This window comes from Peromyscus eremicus, chromosome 4 (genome assembly GCF_949786415.1).
Source record: "Peromyscus eremicus chromosome 4, PerEre_H2_v1, whole genome shotgun sequence".
In the NCBI taxonomy this organism is placed as follows: domain Eukaryota; kingdom Metazoa; phylum Chordata; class Mammalia; order Rodentia; family Cricetidae; genus Peromyscus; species Peromyscus eremicus.
Genome location: NC_081419.1, coordinates 63,376,219 through 63,397,913, shown reverse-complemented (window position 1 = coordinate 63,397,913; position 21,695 = coordinate 63,376,219). Strand labels below are relative to the sequence as shown.

The 21,695-nt window shown below is 38.0% G+C and overlaps 1 protein-coding gene across 1 annotated transcript; it reads right to left on the bottom strand.

Annotated features, from left to right (window-relative positions):
* Positions 1–20,195: 20,195 nt before the first annotated feature.
* On the bottom strand, positions 20,196–21,150 carry LOC131908243 (olfactory receptor 5T3-like). The gene is given in 2 exon segments (XM_059259294.1): positions 20,196–20,358; positions 20,360–21,150. Coding segments are annotated over 2 exon segments (954 nt in total).
* Between the last annotated feature and the right edge of the window lie 545 nt (positions 21,151–21,695).

The following is a 21,695-nucleotide window of genomic DNA, read 5'->3' as shown; positions in this document are numbered from 1 at the left end:
TTGCTTCCACAGCAAAGGCCTGATAGAGCTAGATTAGGGTATTTTTAAAAGGGGTCATTGAACAGTCTGTACCCCATGCAGACCCTTTAATTTGGAAATCTGATGATCTTGTATGGGTGGATCAATGGCCCCTAACAGAAGAAAAGATATTAGCAGCCCAGCAGTTATTACAGGAACATCTGAATAATGGTCATAAAGAGCCTTCTAATTCTCCTTGAAATTCTCCTATTTTTGTTATAAAAAAAAATAAGTCAGGTAAATGGAGATTATTACAAGATCTTAGAAAAGTTAATGAGTGAATTAAACTATGCAATCGATGGGTGCCTTGCAACCTGGATTGCCCTCCCCTATGGCAATACCTAGTAATACATAGAAGATTATATTGGATTTAAAAGATTGTCTTTATACAATTCTTTTGGCTCCTCAGGATTGTCAAAGATTTCTTTCAATTTCCCTCTGTAAACTTTAAGGAACCAATGAAAAGATTTCATTGGAAAGCTTTACCTCAAGAAATGGCTAATAGCTTAACATTATATCAAAAGTTTGTAGCTCAAGCTATACAACAAGTTAGGACTCAGTTTTCACAAGTTTATATTATTCATTATATGGATATAAGGATGCTTATAAGGATAAGGGAATTTCATTAGCTACCTATGGCTAAATACAACAAGGTTTGGCTCAAGTAGGATTAATTATAGCCCCTGAAAAGGTTCAAAGAGAGCCACCTTTCCAGTATTGGGGATATATATTATATTCCAAGGAATTAAACCTTCAGAAATTAGAAATAAGAAAAGAAGAGTTAGAAATATTGAATGATTTTCAAAAGTTATTAGGAGACATTCAATGATTACGATCATATTTAAAGTTATCTACTGGTGATTTAGAACCTTTGAATGATATTTTAAAAGGAGATAGTGATCTTAATTCACCTAGACAGTTAACTGAAGAAGAAAGATAGTTTCTTTCACAGGTTGAGAATGCTATTCAGTATCAACAGGTACATTATATTGATTATGATCAACCTTGGCAAGCATATATTGTGCCCACTAGACTTGCTCCTACAGCAGTATTATGGCAAAATGGTCCTCTTTTATGGTTACATCTTCCTGCTTCACCAGTTAAAGTATTGTATCCATATTATGAAGCTGTAGCATGTCTAGTGCACAAGAATCAAGTTCAATCCAGAAAATATTTTGGCAAAGAGCCTGAAACTATTAGTGTGCCATTCACTTGACAACATATTAATTGGTTGATTCTTGGGCAATTGCTTTTGCTCAATTCTCGAGTCAAATTGATAATCATTATCCTGCTGACCAATTATTACAGTTTGCTCAGATCTATTATTTTATTTTTCCTAAAGTAGTAATGCATACTCCTGTGAAAGACGCTGCTTTGGATTTTACTTATGGTTCTTCTAATGGGAAAGCAGCTTATGTGATTAATTGTAAAGGATATGTAGTTCAAACTACTCCTGCCTCAACTCAAGTGGTCAAATTGAGAGCTGTTGCAATGATCTTTCAAATTTTGAAAGATAATTTATTTAAATTATATACAGATATACAATATTTATATAGCTCTTCAAGTTATAGAAACTATTTCTTATATTAAAACTACTAATGAGCAAATAAACACATTATTTCAACAAATTCAGGATGTCATTCATCTAAGAAAATTGCCATATTTTATGGGACATTTAGAGAACATTCAGATCTTCCTGATCCTTTGGCTGAAGGTAATGCTTTAGCTGATAAATTTACTCAGTTGATCATTTTATCTCAAGTTGAGCTTGCTCAGTGATCACATGCTTTGCATCATCAAAATAGTAAAAGCTTAAGAAAACAATTTGGTTTAACAAAAGAAACTGCTCATCAAATTGTTAAGAAATGTGCTATGTGTCCTCAATAATAGACTGTACTTCACTTTGGAGTAAATTCTCATGGTCTTCTTCCTAATCATTTGTGCCAAATGGAAGTCACTCATATTATAGAATTTGGAAAATTGAAATAAAGCTCAAACTGATGAGGCCACCAAGTGTGTAATTGCTCATTACCTGAAATGTTTCTCCTATATGGGGATACCAAAAGTTATTAAAACTGATAATGGATCCGGATATGTTAGTAAAACTTTTTATTAATTTTGTCCTCAATGGCAAATTGAACATAAAACAGGTATTCTTTATAATACTCAAGGACAAAGTATCATTGAAAGAGCTCATGGCAGCCTCAAAATACATCTTTAAAAATTTTTTAAAAAGGTGAATTATACCCTCAATCTTCACATAATGTATTGAATCAGGCTTTATTTGTTTTAAATATTTTAAATGTGGATGCTGCTGGAAAATCTGCAGCTGATCAATTCTGGCATGAAGGCACCACCACAAAATTTGCTCAAGTTAAATGGAAAGATCCTTGTACTGGTTTATGGAAAGGTTCTGATCCTGTTTAACATGGGGATGAGGGCATGTTTGTGTTTTTTTCACAGGATGAAAATGAAGCTTGTTGGTTGATTTAAAGATTGGTGCAGTGTATGGAGCTATGGAAGGGCTCTGACTCTGTTTAATATGAGTACAAGGGCATGTTTGTGTTTTTTCACAGGATGAAAATGAAGCTTGTTGGTTGATTGAAAGATGAGTGCAGTGTATGGAGCAGAGAGATGTTGATCCTTATATTGCTAATGACCATCTAGAGATGCCACAGACCTTTTGGGTCTATGTTCCTGCAACTTAGGAAGGAAAATAAATTGTGGTTGCAACTAATGACACCAGGCTTTTAGATAGACCTGCCACCCAAGAGTTCCAGATGGCTCACAATTTTTCTTGTATTGGATATGATAGAGGCATTCCTGTGCGTTTTGCAAAAAATATTACTTTGGAGGCATGTCTCACAATGTTTCCAAAATGAGTATTGGGACATCATAAAAAATATACACATTATACAAAGTTATTATTTCCTTAAGGTAAGTGGATAAGCAATATTTCACTCCCTCAATGATTTCCTCCATGCACAAAAGAACTGCAAGAGTCTAACAGAACTTTGTTATTGAGATGATGTGTTGGCATTGTTCCTTTAAAGTATAACATCACAGGTACACCACAATATTTTCTTGATTGGTCCAAAAATCAGGATAATTATGAAGACTTCTATCCTGTGTTTACAGAAGAATCTTGGGGCCAAAGACTGTCAGCTGGAATTTGATATTCCAGTACTCGATCTCTACAAACTTATGTTTGGAGACTTGCCACCATGGAAACAGCAGCAGGACATTCTAATTGTTTGAAACCTGTTTATCCTTTGCAAGGAACTATTTTAACGTGTGTTAAAATGTCCTATGTTCTTTTAGTTGGTGAAGCAAATATTTTTATGAATGTTTCTATGTTTAATGTATCATGTCTTAATTGCATTTTGACTAATTGTATTTCTCAAATGGATAATCATACTCATATGATAGTGTTAAAAGAACCTTCTTTTGTAATATTACCAGTATATATGAGTGATCCATGGTTTGATGATAAAGGGTTATAAATGATTGAAAAAATCAAGAAAGTTTTAAGTAGACAAAATGATGTTGCTGGATTTGTTATAGCAGGAATTGCAGCTCTTTTTACTATGCTTGCTACTACTACTGTTGCTTCAGTGGCTTTGTCTCAATCCATTCAAACAGCAGGGTTTGTTAATCAATTGTCTATGATGGTTTCTATGACATTAGAGACTCAAGAAGATATAGATGTGAAAATGGAACATAAATTGAATGCTTTACATGATGTGGTACAATTTTTGGAAGATAAACTCCAAAGCCTAAAAACTTGAGTACATTTGAAATGTCATGCTAATTATGAATGGATTTGTGTTACATCTTCTGTGTATTATAAAAGTGCTACTGAATTGGAAAGAGTTAAGTCACATCTTAAGGGAATTTGGCATGATTCTAATGAATCCTTATATTTGGCTAAATTACGTCAAGAGATTATAGAAATAAAAAAAACTAAATTGGATTTTGATGCAGCTAAAACAGCTGATGATATTTTAGAACAATTCAAAAAGGCTATTTCATTAAGGTCATCATTTACTTCACTCTTAGGTAGTGTTGTACTTATTGGAGGATGTGTCTTAGCAGGCATAATCTGTTTGCCTACGATTTTCAAGCTGATTGTGAACTAGTTATGGAGATTGGGCTTGGATCTCCACAGAGTAAAACTCCACACATTTCTCTGACTTGATACCAGTGGCTGATAGCCAAATACAGGTACGTTTTCTTTGCCTCCTTTCACCCTAAGACAGAACATGAATGATGGAATTCATGCTCCCATGACGGGTAAGATTGGAGTGTGGTAAGGAATGACCTAAGACAGGCTAAGACCTAAGAGAGACTCAGTGGAGTTTTTTGTTTTGTTTTGTTTTGTTTTGTTTTTGTTTTGTTTTTTTCGAGACAGGGTTTCTCTGTGTAGCTTTGCGCCTTTCCTGGAACTCACTTGGTAGTCCAGGCTAGCCTCGAACTCACAGAGATCCGCCTGGCTCTGTCTCCCTAGTGCTGGGATTAAAGGTGTGCACCACCACCGCCAGGCTCAGTGGAGTCTTAAATAAATAAAAAGGAGGAATTGTGGGAACCCATAACTGACTCAGTTTCCTAGTTTGAATCTGAAGTCTATTCAAATAATTACTGCAGCAGCTTTGGCATGAGGATTTTTCTTGGGCACTCTTACCATTAAGAGTTAATAATACACTGCTTGGGACATGGTGAAATGCTCAGGGTAGCCTGAAGATTTTATTTTGGTCTAGCACCCTTGAAGCAACCAGAGCTACCAGCCTGAGAACAGGCTGTCATTTGCCCCTAGATTCTTAAAAATAGGGTAAATGAATAAAAATGATAACTCTATTTATTAATGATGTCAAAAATTGAGGGAAAAGGATTGTAAATAATTAATCTGTTCTGTCAAAATTTATTAATGATGACTAAAATATGAGCAAAAGGAAGTGAAATACATGTCCAAAACCAAAAATGATAAGATCTATGTTTTAGAACATCATGAATGTATCCCTGCTTACTAAATTCTGTATAAATAAAGAAGCACTCTGGCTGTTAATCAGGCTGCAAGATTCTTCCTGCTACCATGGCTTGGCTCATTTCCTTCCCTCATGAACTCCTTACATCCTCTGCAGGGATATGCTCACCACCAGGGATGGCTACCTGCATACTGACACCCAGAACACAGACCTGAAGAGGTAATCTACTTGCAGTAAGGATTGGACTTCACCCAAAGGGTTTTTTGAGACCCCTGGATAATAAATAGACCAGGAGCTAGAATGGGGTGAAAAGTTAAGAACTATAAATGAGTCATGGGCCTTAAAGAGTTTAAGAAAAAAGATTCTTTATAGGTATAAAACAGAACTTTTAAAAAGCTATGAGCCATTATGAGCCTAAATAAAAAAGATTCATTATAGATATAGTACTACATACAAAAAAAAAAAGAAAGAAAAGAAAAAAAAGATTGAGATCCTTTTCACTGGCCCCAGAGAGTTAAGTTTTGACTTCCTCGGATAGAAAAGTCTAATACATACCAACACTGTGAATTCCTTTCAAGCTCTGTGCTTCTGGAGGCTAGCTCTCCAGGCATCAATACATAGAACATCAGGAACAGAGATATTGAAAGGACAATTAAGAAGACTGTCCAGGGTAAAGTCACAGCTCTTTTTGGAAACTGTCTAAGATGGAAGCACCTCCTGAGAATTTTCCAAAAAGAAGAGGCAACTACCTAATTCTCACCACAGCTAGGACCTCACTAAGGATGCTGCAGACTCAATATAATAAAAGGGTTGGTAAGAGAAGTGAGAAGTAGAAGTATAAAAATGGGAGAGACTAATTCCTCTGAGAGAGAAATGTATATTGATATCCTTAAAAGTTCAAAAAAGGAAAGAAAAGAAAAGTACTAAAGTTCAAGAACACAGTTTGTCAGAATTTTTACAATTTGTGCAAAAGACTAGTCTTTAGTTTCCAGATCATGGAACTTTGAATTTATAAGTTTGGAAAAAAGTAGTAAAATAGGCCATAAAAGTTTAAATAAACTATCAATGGGTTTAAGAATGAGATTTGAGATGTGAAAGCTTAAATTATGATATATAGGTCAAGGAAAATAAAATGATACAAGGTATGCAGGTTTAAGTTAAGTCTAACAATGTGAAGTAAGTTGTGAAGGTTTGAGTATGTGAATTTTAGGTCTGAGAAAATAGTTTAAAATATGAACAGTTAAGTATGTTGTGAGGGTTCAGGTAAGTGGTACATGGGTCTGAGTAAGTACTCTACTGAAGAAAGTTTTTGTGAGGTCTGAGAAGTAAAGGCTTAAGGTATGGACATATTTGAAGGCTTAGATATAAAGAATGTTTTATGCAAGTTATAAACATCTGAGGATGAAAAGGCTTAAGTAATGATAAAAGAAATTGATTTGAGGTGAGTAAAAATAATGAAAAATGTTTCAGATTTCTTTCTCTTGATACTCTCCTGTTATATTGAGATTTAAAAAGTTCAGAGTTTTAACATTAATCAATAAAATTCTGATAAGCTATCAGTCGAGCTCTGGTAAACACTGACTAGTATTATCATAGTCTAAAATTCAATATTTTAAGTTCCCTTGGTTGTTTCTAAATATAAAGTTAAACATGTTTCTCATTGTATTAAAATCATATGTCTAATCTATACACATCAAGACTTCTGGAAAAAATCATGTTAATGCTTTTAACCAAAATCAATTTTAGGTTTCCAAATTTCTGGAAAACAATTGTTAATGCTTTAAATCAAAATCATTTTTTAGGTTTCCATACTGCTGTTCTACCATCCAGAGCAGTATGTTATTTTACAATAGGCACTGGATCCTCTAATTGTTCTGGGGAGGAGTTTCCTCCACAGTGACTGGGAATGACTGGACCACATTTGACATGGGGGACTGTGAGAGGCACCCCCCCAAGGCCTTTCTGGATGGTAAAGTGTTGCCTTGTTTGTTTCTTGTTGATCTGCATTCATTGGTCCAATGTTGTCCTTTGCCACAATGTCTAGGTAATCCAGAAGGCTAGGGCCTTTTCTTTGGGTCATCCCTAGAAAAAACATTGTTTCTAGGAATGCCCTGTCTACAATTTCTTCATAGATGGCCTGGTTTACCACAATTAAAACATTGACATTTTGATGTCTTATTCGACCTTTGGAAATCCCCTCTCCTATCCAAGTCTCATCATCATAGTTAAGAGACTAAATATTGACTGTGTATTGGATCTATTTGTCTATCTGACCTTTGAAAGCCCAATTATCTTTTTATATTATAAATGGGCATTTTCAAAAGCCAAAGATTCAATTAGTACTCATCTAACTTCTGGATCTGATCTCATTCTATTTACAGCTTTAGTCAATCTCTGCAAAAAGTCAGTGAAGGGTTCTTTTGAGTCTTGTATAACTTTAGTATATGACTGAGTTCTTTTTCCTGATTCTTGAATTTTGTACCAAGCATTTAAGGCTGCTATATAGCATAGGAACAAGGTGTGTTCCTCAAATATAGCATGACTATTTGCATTAGCATAATGGCCCCTGACAAGTATTTGATCTTGGGAAATCTCAAAACCTTTAATTTTATTTTGTTGTTCAAGGGTCCTAGCTTCTCTCAACCAGCTTTTTGATTCTAACTGAGGATCATATTCTCATACTGCTGAGACTAGTTGATTTCAGTCGTTTGGAGTGACTCTGTTTCAAGAGGACCACATACTCAACATTTCCCTCACATATACTGAATGCATACCATAAGAAACTATTGCTTCCTTAATATTTTTTAAATCTTCAGGACATATAGGTTGCCATTTTTCAGTCTGCATATCCTTCGGGATAATTGTTATTTGCTGGCCTTTTATAAACAGTAACAGGATAAATCATGGTAGGAGTGCTAACAACCCTAGGTAGGTCATCTCTAATTTTGTAATGTAAAAGTGAGGTTTACTCCCCTCAAACTTCTTTTGTCTGTATCTGAATGTTCTTTTTATCAGTCGTAATAAGTTCTTCTAAGGCTTGGAATCTATTAGTAGCTGTCTTTTGTAGGGTCTGAACCTCCTGAACAGTGAGGACATCTAGAGCCTTCATTAAATCAGTTAGTTTCTTGTTCTCATCATTTGTATATACTTCTAAAGCTTTTACATTATCTGTCAAGGCTGCTTTGTCTTCCTTGGTGACAAACTGTCCAGCTTGCAAATTACCTTCCAAAGCTAGTGATCTTTCTGCAAATTTCTCATGACCATTTTGCAAAGTCATTATGATTTTAGTCAGTTTCTTGTTTTTGACGTTGTGATCAAATCACTTTTTAAAGGATAAGTTATAAATTGCCACACTAATAACATTTATAGCTAAAACTGTGTCCATCCTAGTTAGGTTCCTTATTTCTCTTAGCATCCCATCCACAGCAGAAATGAGCAGGTTTCTAATTGCCTGCCATTGGTGTGGAAACGGTTTACAAATTATAAACTATATATTTATATATTTATCAATCTAAAGTTTAAAGTTATCAAATAATTTACCTCAGTTAAAATCCTCGGAAGATTGTCGTAAATGTAATAATCTTGGTTGACCTGCAGATAGACTTGATATTCAGATGGCTGGTTTATGCAAAGATTTTAGGATGTGGGCCACCAGGCAGTGGGATCGGGACCTGTCCCTAGTGCATGAGTCGGCTTTTTGAAACCTAGTGCCTATGCTGAGACACTTTGCACAGCCTTGGTGCAAGGTGGAGGGGCTTGGACCTGCCTCAGCTGAAAGTATGAGGCTCTGCTGACTCCCTATGGGAGACCTTGCCTTGGAGGAGGTAGGAATGGGGGTGGGTTTGGGGGAAGGTTGGGGGTTGGGAGGAGGGAGGACAGGGGAATTTGTGGTTAGTATAAATAAATAATGAGGTTTCGTCAGTAGGTGTGGTAATTGTGGCACCAAAGTAGGTTGGTTCGAGCTAACTCAGGTCTGACTCAGGCTCCCAGAGTCGACTTGTCCTATGAGTTAAAGACCCACCCAGGCCAGCCCCCAACCTGGTACATGTGAATACTAGCTGGTGCTCAAAAGGCTGGACCGTTGTTAAAACAGAGTTGGGGGGACACTGGGGAGCACTACCACATGCAGCTTGAAAGCCTACGGGATGCACCTGGCCCACCTGGCAGTATGTGCTGGGCCGAGGCAGGAGGCGGGAACAGGGATGCTCCAGGCCAATCTGCTGAGGGCACTATTCAAAGTCAGGAGCAGGGGTTTTAAAAATCTAAGTTTGGGTGTGAGTGAGCTGACCCCATATTATTTGAACTTCCCATGATGAAAATAGCATTTGCTAATCCAGCAAACTATAAATTTTAGTGTGCTCAAAAGCACTCCATCATTGTCAAATGAAATCTGTATGTACAATATATGTCCTGATCTGGATTTAAAGTTCCAATTATATTAAATGCTCTAAAAAGCCGATGGTTCACATTCATGACACAGCCTTCTGCATCCCACTCTGAACAAATGAGTCTATGGCATATTTGTTCTATAACATGAGTTAATATGATAAAATAACTTCCATCCTATTATAAAGGTGATTTTATATGACATGAACACCTTCATTATTATAACTATTCTCAGAGAGTGAAAAGCCTACAGATGCATCGCTGTTTCTTTATAGTAATCCAAATGATGGAACAAAGAAACAGCCATAGTGATAGAGCTAGGAGAGGTCCTCCACTATGATAATGATTAATAGAAACTCAGAAACAGAACAACTCTGAAGATCTGAGGACTAGCAAGTCATCAGTGTGATACAGAAGCCTGGGGCTGGGAAAGCCATAGCATACTACTTCAGTACATAAGAGCTGACATATGTGTTCTTCTATGTTAAGCATGACTTTTAGATTGCCAGAGGGTGGAATGGCACAATAGCCAGCCCTATTAGGACCTAGTGGACACAGCCAAAAATTGTTTTCCAGCCTAACTTTATTGTTGCTTGAGAACTGGGTATTAGACTTACTTGGTGCTTCTTACACATTTCTTCATTCTTATTTTTCCCCATGTCACTAGCCTTCCTTACCATTTTATTTTGGATGCATATAGTATAATTTATTTCACTGGGATACTGGTGGAGAAAACAACATTTTCAGAGAAATGTGTCCTGTGTCTCATTTCTATAGGATTTAAATATACTTTTGAATTGATGTTGGAAAACAAAGAGATTATTTCAGCCTATTTGGATGAATTGTATTTAGTTTTCATGTGAGAAGTGTATGGGTTTTAGGAAAAGTTGGAATATCTTAGTTTGAGCATATTGTCTACTACTACATGTGGTTTACTATAGGATGTAATTGTGAGGTTGTTTTTAAGGGATTTTTAATTATATAAGGGTCTTAGATAAGAACTTCTGACATGCTGGTAAATTCGCTGTCAGGATTTTCTACCTTTTACCATTTGAGAAATTCATGACTTACTCTTTTGTTTCAGAACATAATGAGATTAAACAAAGCACTCTGTGATTGTGGTGACTGATGAGCCCACCTACAGTACACAAGTGAAGGTAATGGCTTCCTCTCTCCCAGAATCTTTCACTAACCAGTAAATAATTCAGTATTTAAGAGTAGACTAATGACTCGTGCCCTGATTAATTCCGATCAGGGAGCAGTCAGTTAAGTCTATAACAGTCATAACACTATTGCATCAGTGGTACATCTTTCCTGTTAGGTTGGCGTTGTAGTTTGTAGAGTTAACAGCAATTTAAGAATGTTGATGCCAGTCAGGCAGTGATGGCACATGCCTTTAATCCCAGCACTTGGGAGGCAGAGGCAGGTGGATCTCTGTAGCAGGAATCTTAAAAGGTCTTATTAATTAAATCAAACCTAAGGCCAGTTATTGTGGTGAATGCTGGAAGATCAGAGAAGCCGAACAATCCACAGCTCATCTCACCAGTTTCTCAACTGATCCTGTTTCCTCAGACTGGAAAACTCAGAGTCCTCATCCAGAATGAATCTCAGCTGAACTGCTGCTCCAAAGCCTGAAAGCTTAACCAGCTAAAATCTTCTAGTTTCTGGTCTTCACGCCTTATATACCTTTCTGCTTTCTGCCATCCACTCCCTGGGATTAAAGGCTCACTTTCTGGGATTAAAGGCATGAGTCACCATGCTTGGCTGTATCCTTGAACACACAGAGATCCAGGTAGATCTCTGCTTCTGGAATGCTAGGATTAAAGGCGTGAGTGCCACTATTTTCTAGCCTCTGTATCTAGTGGCTGTTCTGTTCTCTAACCCCAGATAAATTTATTAGGGTGCACAATATTTAGGGGAACACAATACCACTATAGATCTCAGTGATGCCTGTTCTTCCTTATTAGCCTACATAGAAATTTTTAGCACTGATTAAGCTAGAAAGTAGAAACTATTCAGAATAATTACAGCTTGATTTTTCTGTATTACATATTGTAGGGCCTAGGATGTCTTCAGTAGTAGGGTCTTATCTATTTCTGGTGAGCAATCAAGAAAAATAGCAAGAGCATATATTATTTTTGGAGCCTCTGGCACCTCTATAACCAATGACACTTATGGGTGTATTCCACATCTGTAGACACATTTCGAAATGGCCTTATTAAATAAAAAACTTTCAGCTACACACATCTGCCACTAATAACCCATAGTTTCTAGAACCATCATTATTCAGCCAGCCAGGATCTCTTCTAACTGTTTTTTAGTATATTTTAGTTGGATGTTAACTGTTGGGTTTCTATATTGGCTTTCATACACACTTTATTAGGTACAACACCCTCCCTCCATGCCTACTGATTTCCCTCTTCTGTCACATTTTCTCTTGCATTACATTTTACCTTTATTCTTTCATATCTCTTTTGCTTAAGGCATTCCTCCTCACTGCCCCCTTTCTAATTTCCTCTCATGCTCATCCATGTTTACACACATAACTAGGACCCACATGTTAGAGAGAACATGAAGCATTTAACTTTCTAGGACTGGATCAACTCATTCTGTACACTTTTTCCACTTGTCAGTGGAAATAAATGGGCTGTTCACACATGACTGATCAAGTGAAATAAGAAATCAATGTCACATAATCATTTTCATGAATCTCAAATTCACAATTTAACTTTCAAAATAAATATTCTGTTGTTTGTTTGTTTGTGTGAGTGTGTGTGTGTGTGTGTGTGTGTGTGCGTTGTGCAAGTGTGGTTTTGTAGCAAGAGGTCATGAATCTGAATGAGAATAAGGAGAGGAATATGTGGGAGGATTCCTCAGGAGGGAAAGGAAGGGGCAATAATATAGTTATACTACAATCTCAAAATATAGAAGAAATAGGAGACTTAGAGGCCGGCCCCCAGCTTCCATCTGGCCCTGGACTTCCCTTCTGAAGCACAGCCCCACTGGGAAGGATCCCCTTCTCCAAGACCCCTGGCAGACCCTGCAGTCTCCACGTCCTGCCCCCACCCCCATCCGCCTGAGCCCCAAGCCTCTTCCTGAGACTTAGAGGCTGGCCCCCAGCTCCCAGCTCCCATCTTGCCCCGGACTTCCCTTCTGAAGCACAGCACAGCACAGCACAGAGATCTCCCATCTGGACAAGAGAGAAAGACTTCCTGAATCTGTCAGCTCTGTCTGAACCAAGTGTGCGGATAAGGCCAAGAACGAACCACAAGGAGATGGGCAGACGTCAAGGCAGAAACACATACAACAAAATGAATAGCAATACACCATCACCAGGCCCTAGCCCTCCTCCAACACCTAGACCTGAACATCAGAAATTGGAAGAAGCAGAAGAAAATAGCCTTATGAATGTCATCATGAAGAAGCTAGAGGCTCATGTAGAGGAAAAGACAAAGAAATGTGAAGAACGCTGTAAACAACTAGAGGAAAGGGCAAACAAATTAGAAGAAGTCAATAAAGTCCTGGAAGAAAACAATAAAGTACTGAAAGAAAATCAAGAAAAATCAATGAAACAAATGAAGGAAACAGTCCAAGACCTGAAAAGGGAAATAGAAAAAAATGAAGAAGACACAAACAGAGGGAATGCTGGAAATAGAAAATCTGAGAAAACGATTGGGAACTTCAGATGCAAGTATAATCAACAGAATGCAAGAGATGGAAGAGAGAATCTCTAGCGTTGAAGACACAATAGAAGAAATAGATTCATCAGTCAAAGAAAACACTAAAGTCAACAAAGTCATGAACCAAAATGTCCAAGAAATTTGGGACACCATGAAAAGACCAAACCTACGAATAATAGGGGTAGAAGAAGGAGAAGAATACCAACTCAAGGGCACAGAAAATATATTCAACAAGATCATAGAAGAAAACTTTCCCAACTTAAAGAAGGAAATGCCTATGAAGATACAGGAAGCCTATAGAACACCAAACAGACTAGACCCCCAAAAAAAGTCCCCTCGCCACATAATAATTAGACAATTAAACGTACAGAATAAAGAAAGAATATTAAGAGCAGCAAAGGAAAAAGGCCAAGTGACATATAAAGGCAAACCTATCAGAATAACACCCGATTTCTCAATGGAGACTTTGAAAGCCAGAAGGTCCTGGACAGATGTAATGCAGACACTAAGAGACCATGGATGTCAGCCTAGACTAATATACCCAGCAAAACTTTCAATCAACATGGAGTGAACAAGACATTCCATGACAAAGCCAGATTTAAACAATATTTATCCACAAACCCAGCCCTACAGAAAGCACTAGAAGGAAAATTCCAACCTAAGGAAGTCAGATACACCCTCAAAAATGCAGGCAATAGATAAAGCCACAGCAGTAAACCCCAACGAAGAAAAGTACACACACATCACCACCAAAAAATAACAGGAATGAACAATCACTGGACATTAATATCCCTCAATATCAATGGACTTAACTCACCTATAAAAAGACATAGGCTTACAGAATGGATACGGAAGCAGGACCCATCTTTCTGCTGCATACAAGAAACACATCTCAAATTCAAAGATAGACACTACCTAAAAAAAAAGGCTGGGAAAAGACTTTCCAATCAAACGGTCTTAAGAAACAAGCGGGTGTAGCCATCCTGATATCCAGCAAAATAGACTTCAAACTAAAATCAATCAAAAGAGATCAAGAAGGGCATTACATACTCATCACAGGAAAGATCCACCAAGATGAAGTCTCAATTCTGAACATTTATGCCCCAAACACAAGGGCACCCACATATGTAAAAGAAACATTATTAAAGCTTAAATCACATATAAAACCCCACACATTAATAGTGGGAGACCTCAACACCCCACTTTCACCACTGGACAGATCCCCCAAATCGAAACTTAACAGAGAAATAAAGGACTTAATTGATGTCATGACTCAAATGGACTTAATCGACATCTACAGAACATTCCATCCTAACAAAAAAGAATATACCTTCTTCTCAGCACCCCATGGAACCTTCTCTAAAATCGACCACATACTTGGTCACAAAACAAATCTAAACAGATACAAAACAATTGGAATAACCTCCTGTGTTCTATCAGACCACCATGGTCTAAAGTTGGATTTCAACAACAACAAAAACTACAGAAAACCTACAATCTCATGGAAACTGAACAATACCCACCTGAATCACCAATGGGTTAAGGAAGAAATAAAGAAAGAAATTAAAGACTTCCTAGAGATCAACTAAAATGAAGACACCACATATCCAAACCTATGGGACACTATGAAAGCAGTACTAAGAGGGAAATTCATAGCACTAAACGCCCACATAAATAAACTGGAGAAATCTCACACTAGTAACTTAACAGCACACCTGAAAGTTCTAGAACAGGAAGAAGCAAAGTCTCCCAGGAAAAATAGATGCCAGGAAATTATCAAAGTGAGAGCTGAAATCAATAAAATAGAAACAAAGAGAACAATACAAAAAATTAATGAAACAAAGAGTTGGTTCTTTGAGAAAATCAACAAGATAGACAAGCCCTTATCCAAACTAACCAAAAGACAGAGAGAGAGCATCCAAATCAACAAAATCAGAAATAAAAAGGGGGACATAACAAGAGACATTGAGGAAACCCAGAGAATCATCAGGTCATACTTCAAAAACCTCTATTCCACAAAACTGGAAAACCTAAAAGAAATGGATAATTTTCTGGATAGGTACCACATACCTAAATTAAATCAAGACCAGATAAACTATTTAAATAGTCCAATAACCCCTAACGAAATAGAAGCAGTCATTAAAAGTCTCCCAACCAAAAAAAGCCCAGGACCAGATGGTTTCAGTGCAGAATTCTACCAGATCTTCAAAGAAGAGTTAATACCAATACTCTCTAAATTGTTCCATACAATAGAAACAGAAGGAACATTACCAAACTCCTTCTATGAGGCTACAATTACCCTGATTCCCAAACCAAACAAGGATACAACAAAGAAAGAGAACTACAGACCGATCACCCTCATGAACATTGATGCAAAAATACTCAATAAAATACTGGCAAACAGACTCCAAGAACACATCAAAACAATTATCCACCATGATCAAGTAGGATTCATTCCAGGGATGCAAGGATGGTTCAACATACGAAAGTCTGTCAATGTGATACACCATATAAACAAACTCAAAGAAAAAAACCACATGATCATCTCACTAGATGCTGAAAAGGCATTTGACAAAATCCAACACCCCTTCATGATAAAGGTCTTGGAGCGATCAGGAATACAGGGAACATACCTAAATATAATAAAGGCAATTTACAGCAAGCCAACAGCCAACATCAAATTAAATGGAGAGAAACTCAAAGCAATTCCACTAAAATCAGGAAAGAGGCAAGGCTGTCCGCTCTCCCCATACTTATTCAATATAGTACTTGAAGTTCTAGCCAGAGCAATAAGACAACATAAGGAGATTAAGGGGATACAAATTGGAAAGGAAAAAGTCAAGTTTTCCCTATTTGCAGATGACATGATAGTATACTTGAGCAACCCCAAAGATTCCACCAAGGAACTGATACAACTTATAAACACCTTCAGCAACATAGCAGGATACAAGATCAACTCAAAAAAATCAGTAGCCCTCCTATATACAATGGACAAAAAAGCGGAGAAGGAAATCAGAGATACATCACCCTTTACAATAGCCACAAATGACATAAAATACCTTGGGGTAACACTAACCAAGCAAGTGAAGGACCTATATGACAAGAACTTTAAGTCCCTGAAAAAAGAAATTGAAGAAGATGTCAGAAAATGGAAAGATCTCCCATGCTCATGGATAGGCAGAACTAACATAGTAAAAATGGCAATCTTACCAAAAGCAATCTACAGATTCAATGCAATCCCCATCAAAATACCAACACAATTCTTCACAGACCTGGAAAGAATAATACTCAACTTCATATGGAAAAACAAAAAACCCAGGATAGCCAAAAGAATCCTGTACAATAAAACAACCTCTGGAGGCATCACGATCCCTGACTTCAAGCTCTACTATAGAGCTACAATAATAAAAACAGCTTGGTACTGGCATAAAAACCGACATGTGGACCAATGGAATCGAATTGAAGACCCTGACATTAATCCGCACACCTATGAACAAATAATTTTTGACAAAGAAGCCAAAAGTGCACAATGGAAAAAAGAAAGCATGTTCAACAAATGGTGCTGGCAAAACTGGATATCAACATGTAGAAGGCTGCAAATAGATCCATATCTATCACCGTGCACAAAACTTAAGTCCAAGTGGATCAAGGACCTCAACATAAACCCAGCTACTCTGAACCTGCTAGAAGAGAAAGTAGGAAGTAGTCTTGAACGCATTGGCATAGGAGAACACTTTCTAAATAGAACACCAGTAGCACAGACACTGAGAGAAACAATCAATCAATGGGACCTCCTGAAACTGAGAAGCTTTTGTAGAGCAAAGGATACGGTCAACAAGGCAAAGCGACAGCCTACAGAATGGGAAAAGATATTCACTAATCCCACATCTGACAGAGGACTGATATCCAGAATATATAAGGAACTCAAGAAATTAGACATCAAAATGCCCAACAGTCCAATTAAGAAATGGGCTATAGAACTAAACAGAGAATTCTCAACAGAGGAAACTCAAATGGCTGAAAGACATTTAAGGAATTGCTCAACATCCCTAATCATCAGGGAAATGCAAATCAAAACAACTCTGAGATACCACCTTACGCCTGTCAGAATGGCTAAGATCAAAAACACTGAAGACACCTTATGCTGGAGAGGATGTGGAGCTAGGGGAACTCTCCTCCACTGCTGGTGGGAATGCAAGCTTGTACAACCACTTTGGAAATCAATATGGCGCTTTCTTAGAAAATTGGGAATCCATCTCCCCCAAGATCCAGCTATACCACTCTTGGGCATATACCCAAGGAATGCTCAACCACACCACAAGAGCACTTGTTCAGCTATGTTCATATCAGCATTGTTTGTAATAGCCAGAACATGGAAACAACCTAGATGCCCTTCAACTGAAGAATGGATAAACAAAATGTGGTACATATACACAATGGAATACTACTCAGCAGAGAAAAACAATGACATCATGAGGTTTGCAGACAAATGGATGGACCTAGAAAAAATCATCCTGAGTGAGGTATCCCAGACTCAGAAAGACAAACATGGTATGTACTCACTCATAACAGGATACTAGATGCGGAACAAGGATGACTGGACTGCTACTCACATCACCAGGGAGGCTACCTGGAAAACAGGACCCCAAGAAAGACACAGGGATCGCCCAATGACAGAGAAATGGAATGAGATCTACATGAACAGCCTGGACAGGAGTGGGGGTAGTGAAGGACGAGGGTCGAGGGAAAGAGAGCTTGGGTGAGTGGGAGATTCCAGCTGGATCAACAACAGAGAGGGAGAACAAGGAATAGGAGACCATGGTAAATGAAGACCACATGAGAATAGGAAGAAACATAGTGCTAGAGAGGCCCACAGAAATCCACAAAGATACCCCCACAACAGACTGCTGGCAATGGTCGAGAGACAGTCCGAATTGACCTACTCTGGTGATGGGATGGCCAAACACCCTAATTGTCGTGCTAGAAACCTCATCCAACTACTGAGGGATATGGATGCAGAGATCCATGACTAGGCCCCAGGTGGATCTCTGGGAGTCCAATTAGCGAGAATGAGGAGGGTTTATATGAGAGAGAATTGTTGAGACCAAGGTCGGATAAAACACAGAGACAAATAGCCAAACAAACGGAAACACATGAACTATGAACCAATGGCTGAGGGGTCACCAACTGGATCAGGCCCTCTGAGTGGGTGAGACAGTTGATTGGCCTGATCTGTTTGGGAGGCATCCAGGCAGTGGCACTGGGTCCTGTGCTCATTGCATGAGTCGGCTGTTTGAAACCTGGGGCCTATGCAGGGTCGCTTGGCTCGGCCTGGGAGGAGGGGACTGGACCTACCTGGACTGAGTCCACCAGGTTGATCTCAGTCTGTGGGGAAGGCTTTGCCCTGGAGGAGATTGGAATGGGAGGCGGGCTGGGGGTAAGGTGAGGGGGGCGTGAGGGGGGAGAACAAGGGAATCTGTGCCTGTATGTAGAACTTAATTGTATTGCAAAATAAAAATTAAAAAAAAAATATAGAAGAAATAATTTTTAAAAATGAGGATAAACATAGACCAGGAAAAAATAAACAAACAATAAGCCAGTGTGGGCTTATGAAATGGTTAAGTGGATAAAGGTGCTTGATACAGATAAAATCTTGCCCCTGACAATCTGAGTTTTGTCTCTGTAATACCAATGGTGGAAGGAAAGAATAAACCCTTGTCCCCAAGCTGTCTTCTGACTTCCCTCCATGTACCATGCTACGCAAACACACATACACACAATGAATAAGTGTATCAAATGATTTTAAAAGTAACATTGTTCAATTACAATGTTATGATTAGGGTTTTTTTAATTGAATATTTCAAAGAATAAAATAAAGTGGGAGGCAAAGCAGTGTTTCATTGGAAGAAATCTGATTTTCCCCACAAAATCACTTCTCAAGTAGTCATCCTGTGAGAAAGTTTTCTGGTAAATATTCTTTAAGAATTCCTCCAAAAGGGTCTGCAGAAATCCACAAAGATGCCTCCACTATAGACTACCAGCAGTGATAGAGAGAGTGCCTGAGCTGACCTGCTCTGGTGATGGAATGGCCGAACAAACTGTCATGATAGAACTCTCATCCAGTGACTGATGGAAGCAGATACAGAGATCTATGGCCAAACCCTAGGTGGAGCTCCAGGAGTACAACTGGCGAGAGAGAGAGGAGGGATTATTTGAGCAAGAGATATTGAGACCATGATTGGAAAAAGCACAGGGACAAATAGCCAAACTAGCGGAAACACATGAACTGTGAACCAATAGCTGAGGAGCCCCCATGGAACTGTACCAGGCCTTCTGGTTAAGTGAGACAGTTGATGAGCTTGAACTGTTTAGGAGGTCCCCAGGCAGTGGGACTGGGACCTGTCCTTGGTGCATGAACTGGCTTTTTGGAACCTAGGGCCTTTGCTGAGATACTTTGCTCAGCCTTGGTGCAGGGAGGAGGGGACTGGACCTGCCTCAACTGAATCTACCAGGCTGGGCTGACTCCCCAGGGGAGACCTTGCCTTGGAGGAGGTGGGAATGGGGGGTGGACTGGGAGAGGAAGGCTGGGAGGTGGGAGGAGAGAGGACAGGGGAATCCATGGCTGATATGTAAAATTAAATTAATTATAAAATAAAAATATTTATTTTAAAAAAGGAATTCCTCCATAAGGACTCTAGAATTGGGACTATGTGACATAATGCATGCTAACAGTTTGCTGTAAGGTAAATGGGAATCATTTAATCACAGGATCCTGAATACCCAGCCTCTACTTATGAGAAGCAAAAATAAACCACACAATTGTGTTCAAGAACAGTATTGACATAAAAATATTCATTATACATTTCATCAATGTAGTTTGCTATAAAGAAGAAAGAATTCATTTGTGAAAAATGCTATCTGAGAAAGATGATTAATGTTCTTAAAACATTTCTAAGGTTTTTAATGTTTTCTAATAATTTCTAATACATAAGGCACTAATAATTTCTAATATGTAAGACACTAATAATTAAAATCATAAAATATTTATAATTTGCAACCATGTACATTTCATGTAAAGTTGGATTAACAACTTAATTTCGTTCTGTCCTTTTTTAAAAGTGTATATTATTTATGAACCAAATTTTCTCCATAATTTCTTCATTGCATCTTTTACATCTTTGTTCCTTAGACTGTAGATTATAGGATTCAACATGGGTATCACAATGGTGTAAAATATTGACACTACCATGTCATGATTTGAAGCATAACTGGAACTTGGCCTCATATAACTAACCATGGTAAATAGACACTCCAGTGAGGTGGGAGCCACATGTAGAGAACACTTTTCTTCTACTCTCAGCAGAATGCATGTTCAGAATGGCAAAGAGTATGAATCCATAGGAGATCAGAACAATCAGGATGGTGATGATCTCAATCAAACCCACCAAGTATAATAGGAGAAGCTCATTTGTGTGTGTATCAGAACAAGAAAGAGCAAGCAATGGAGGTATATCACAGAAGACATGCCTAATTTCATTAGATCTACAGAAGGACAGACTGAAAGTGGCCACTGTGTGAATTGCACCATGCAGAACTCCACCAGCATAGGAAGCAATAATGAGTGGCACGTAGACTCTGGGTGACATGGTCACTGCATACAGAAGTGGGTTGTAGATGGCTACATAGCGGTCATATGCCATTGCTGCCAACAGAAAGCATTCTGTGGTCCCCAAAGTAACAAAGAGAAGCATCTGTGTTGCACATCCAAGGAATGAAATTGATTTATTTTCTTCCAGGAAGTTGATCAACATTTTGGGGGTAACAACTGTAGAATAGCAGGCATCCAAGAAAGACAAAACACTGAGGAAATAGTACATGGGGTTGTGTAGCCGAGAATCCCCAATAACCAAAACAACCAGTCTAAAGTTTCCTATCAGAGTGAAAAGATAGATAGCAAGAAACAGTAAAAATAGGAAGACCTGCAGTTCAAAGTCATCTGTGAAGCCCAAGAGTATAAAAACTGTAGCTTCTGTCACATTCTGTATGGAAATCTTGTGGATGTCCATAGCTGATGCTCTTTCCATTTTGGTTTTGATGTATATATTGCACATGAAAAGTCCCATATAAAAGCTGTCTCATTTTGTCTATGTTTGGCTCTTAGGGCATAGTGACCTCCTTGGTAATAATGAGGTTGGCAATGAAAAGTAATTTTTATGAAAGCAGACAAATTTCACTATATGAGTTAAAAGAAAAAGATAATTACACTTACTTGTTTAATTTGTAAAATTAAAAATCCAGCATTTAAAGTAGATTTTTATACAAATAGTTTTCCATCATTCCTTTCAAATTATATTGTTTTTAAATTTTCATTTTTATTATACATTTTTTCTTTTAAAATAGTATATGTATGTATGTATTTCGATATCTTGGAGTGAACTAGAATTGCATCACACACACATACCCTTTCTTTCTTTGCCCCTTTTAGGTATCCTACCTCTAAAATTCTCCCATGTCCTCCTACCAACACTCTCAACTTAATAGCCTACTTTTGTTTTATTGTTGTTCTTACAAATGTAAATATGTAAACACAACCTCTGGTGCCATTTTTGTTGTTTGTGTGTATATGCTT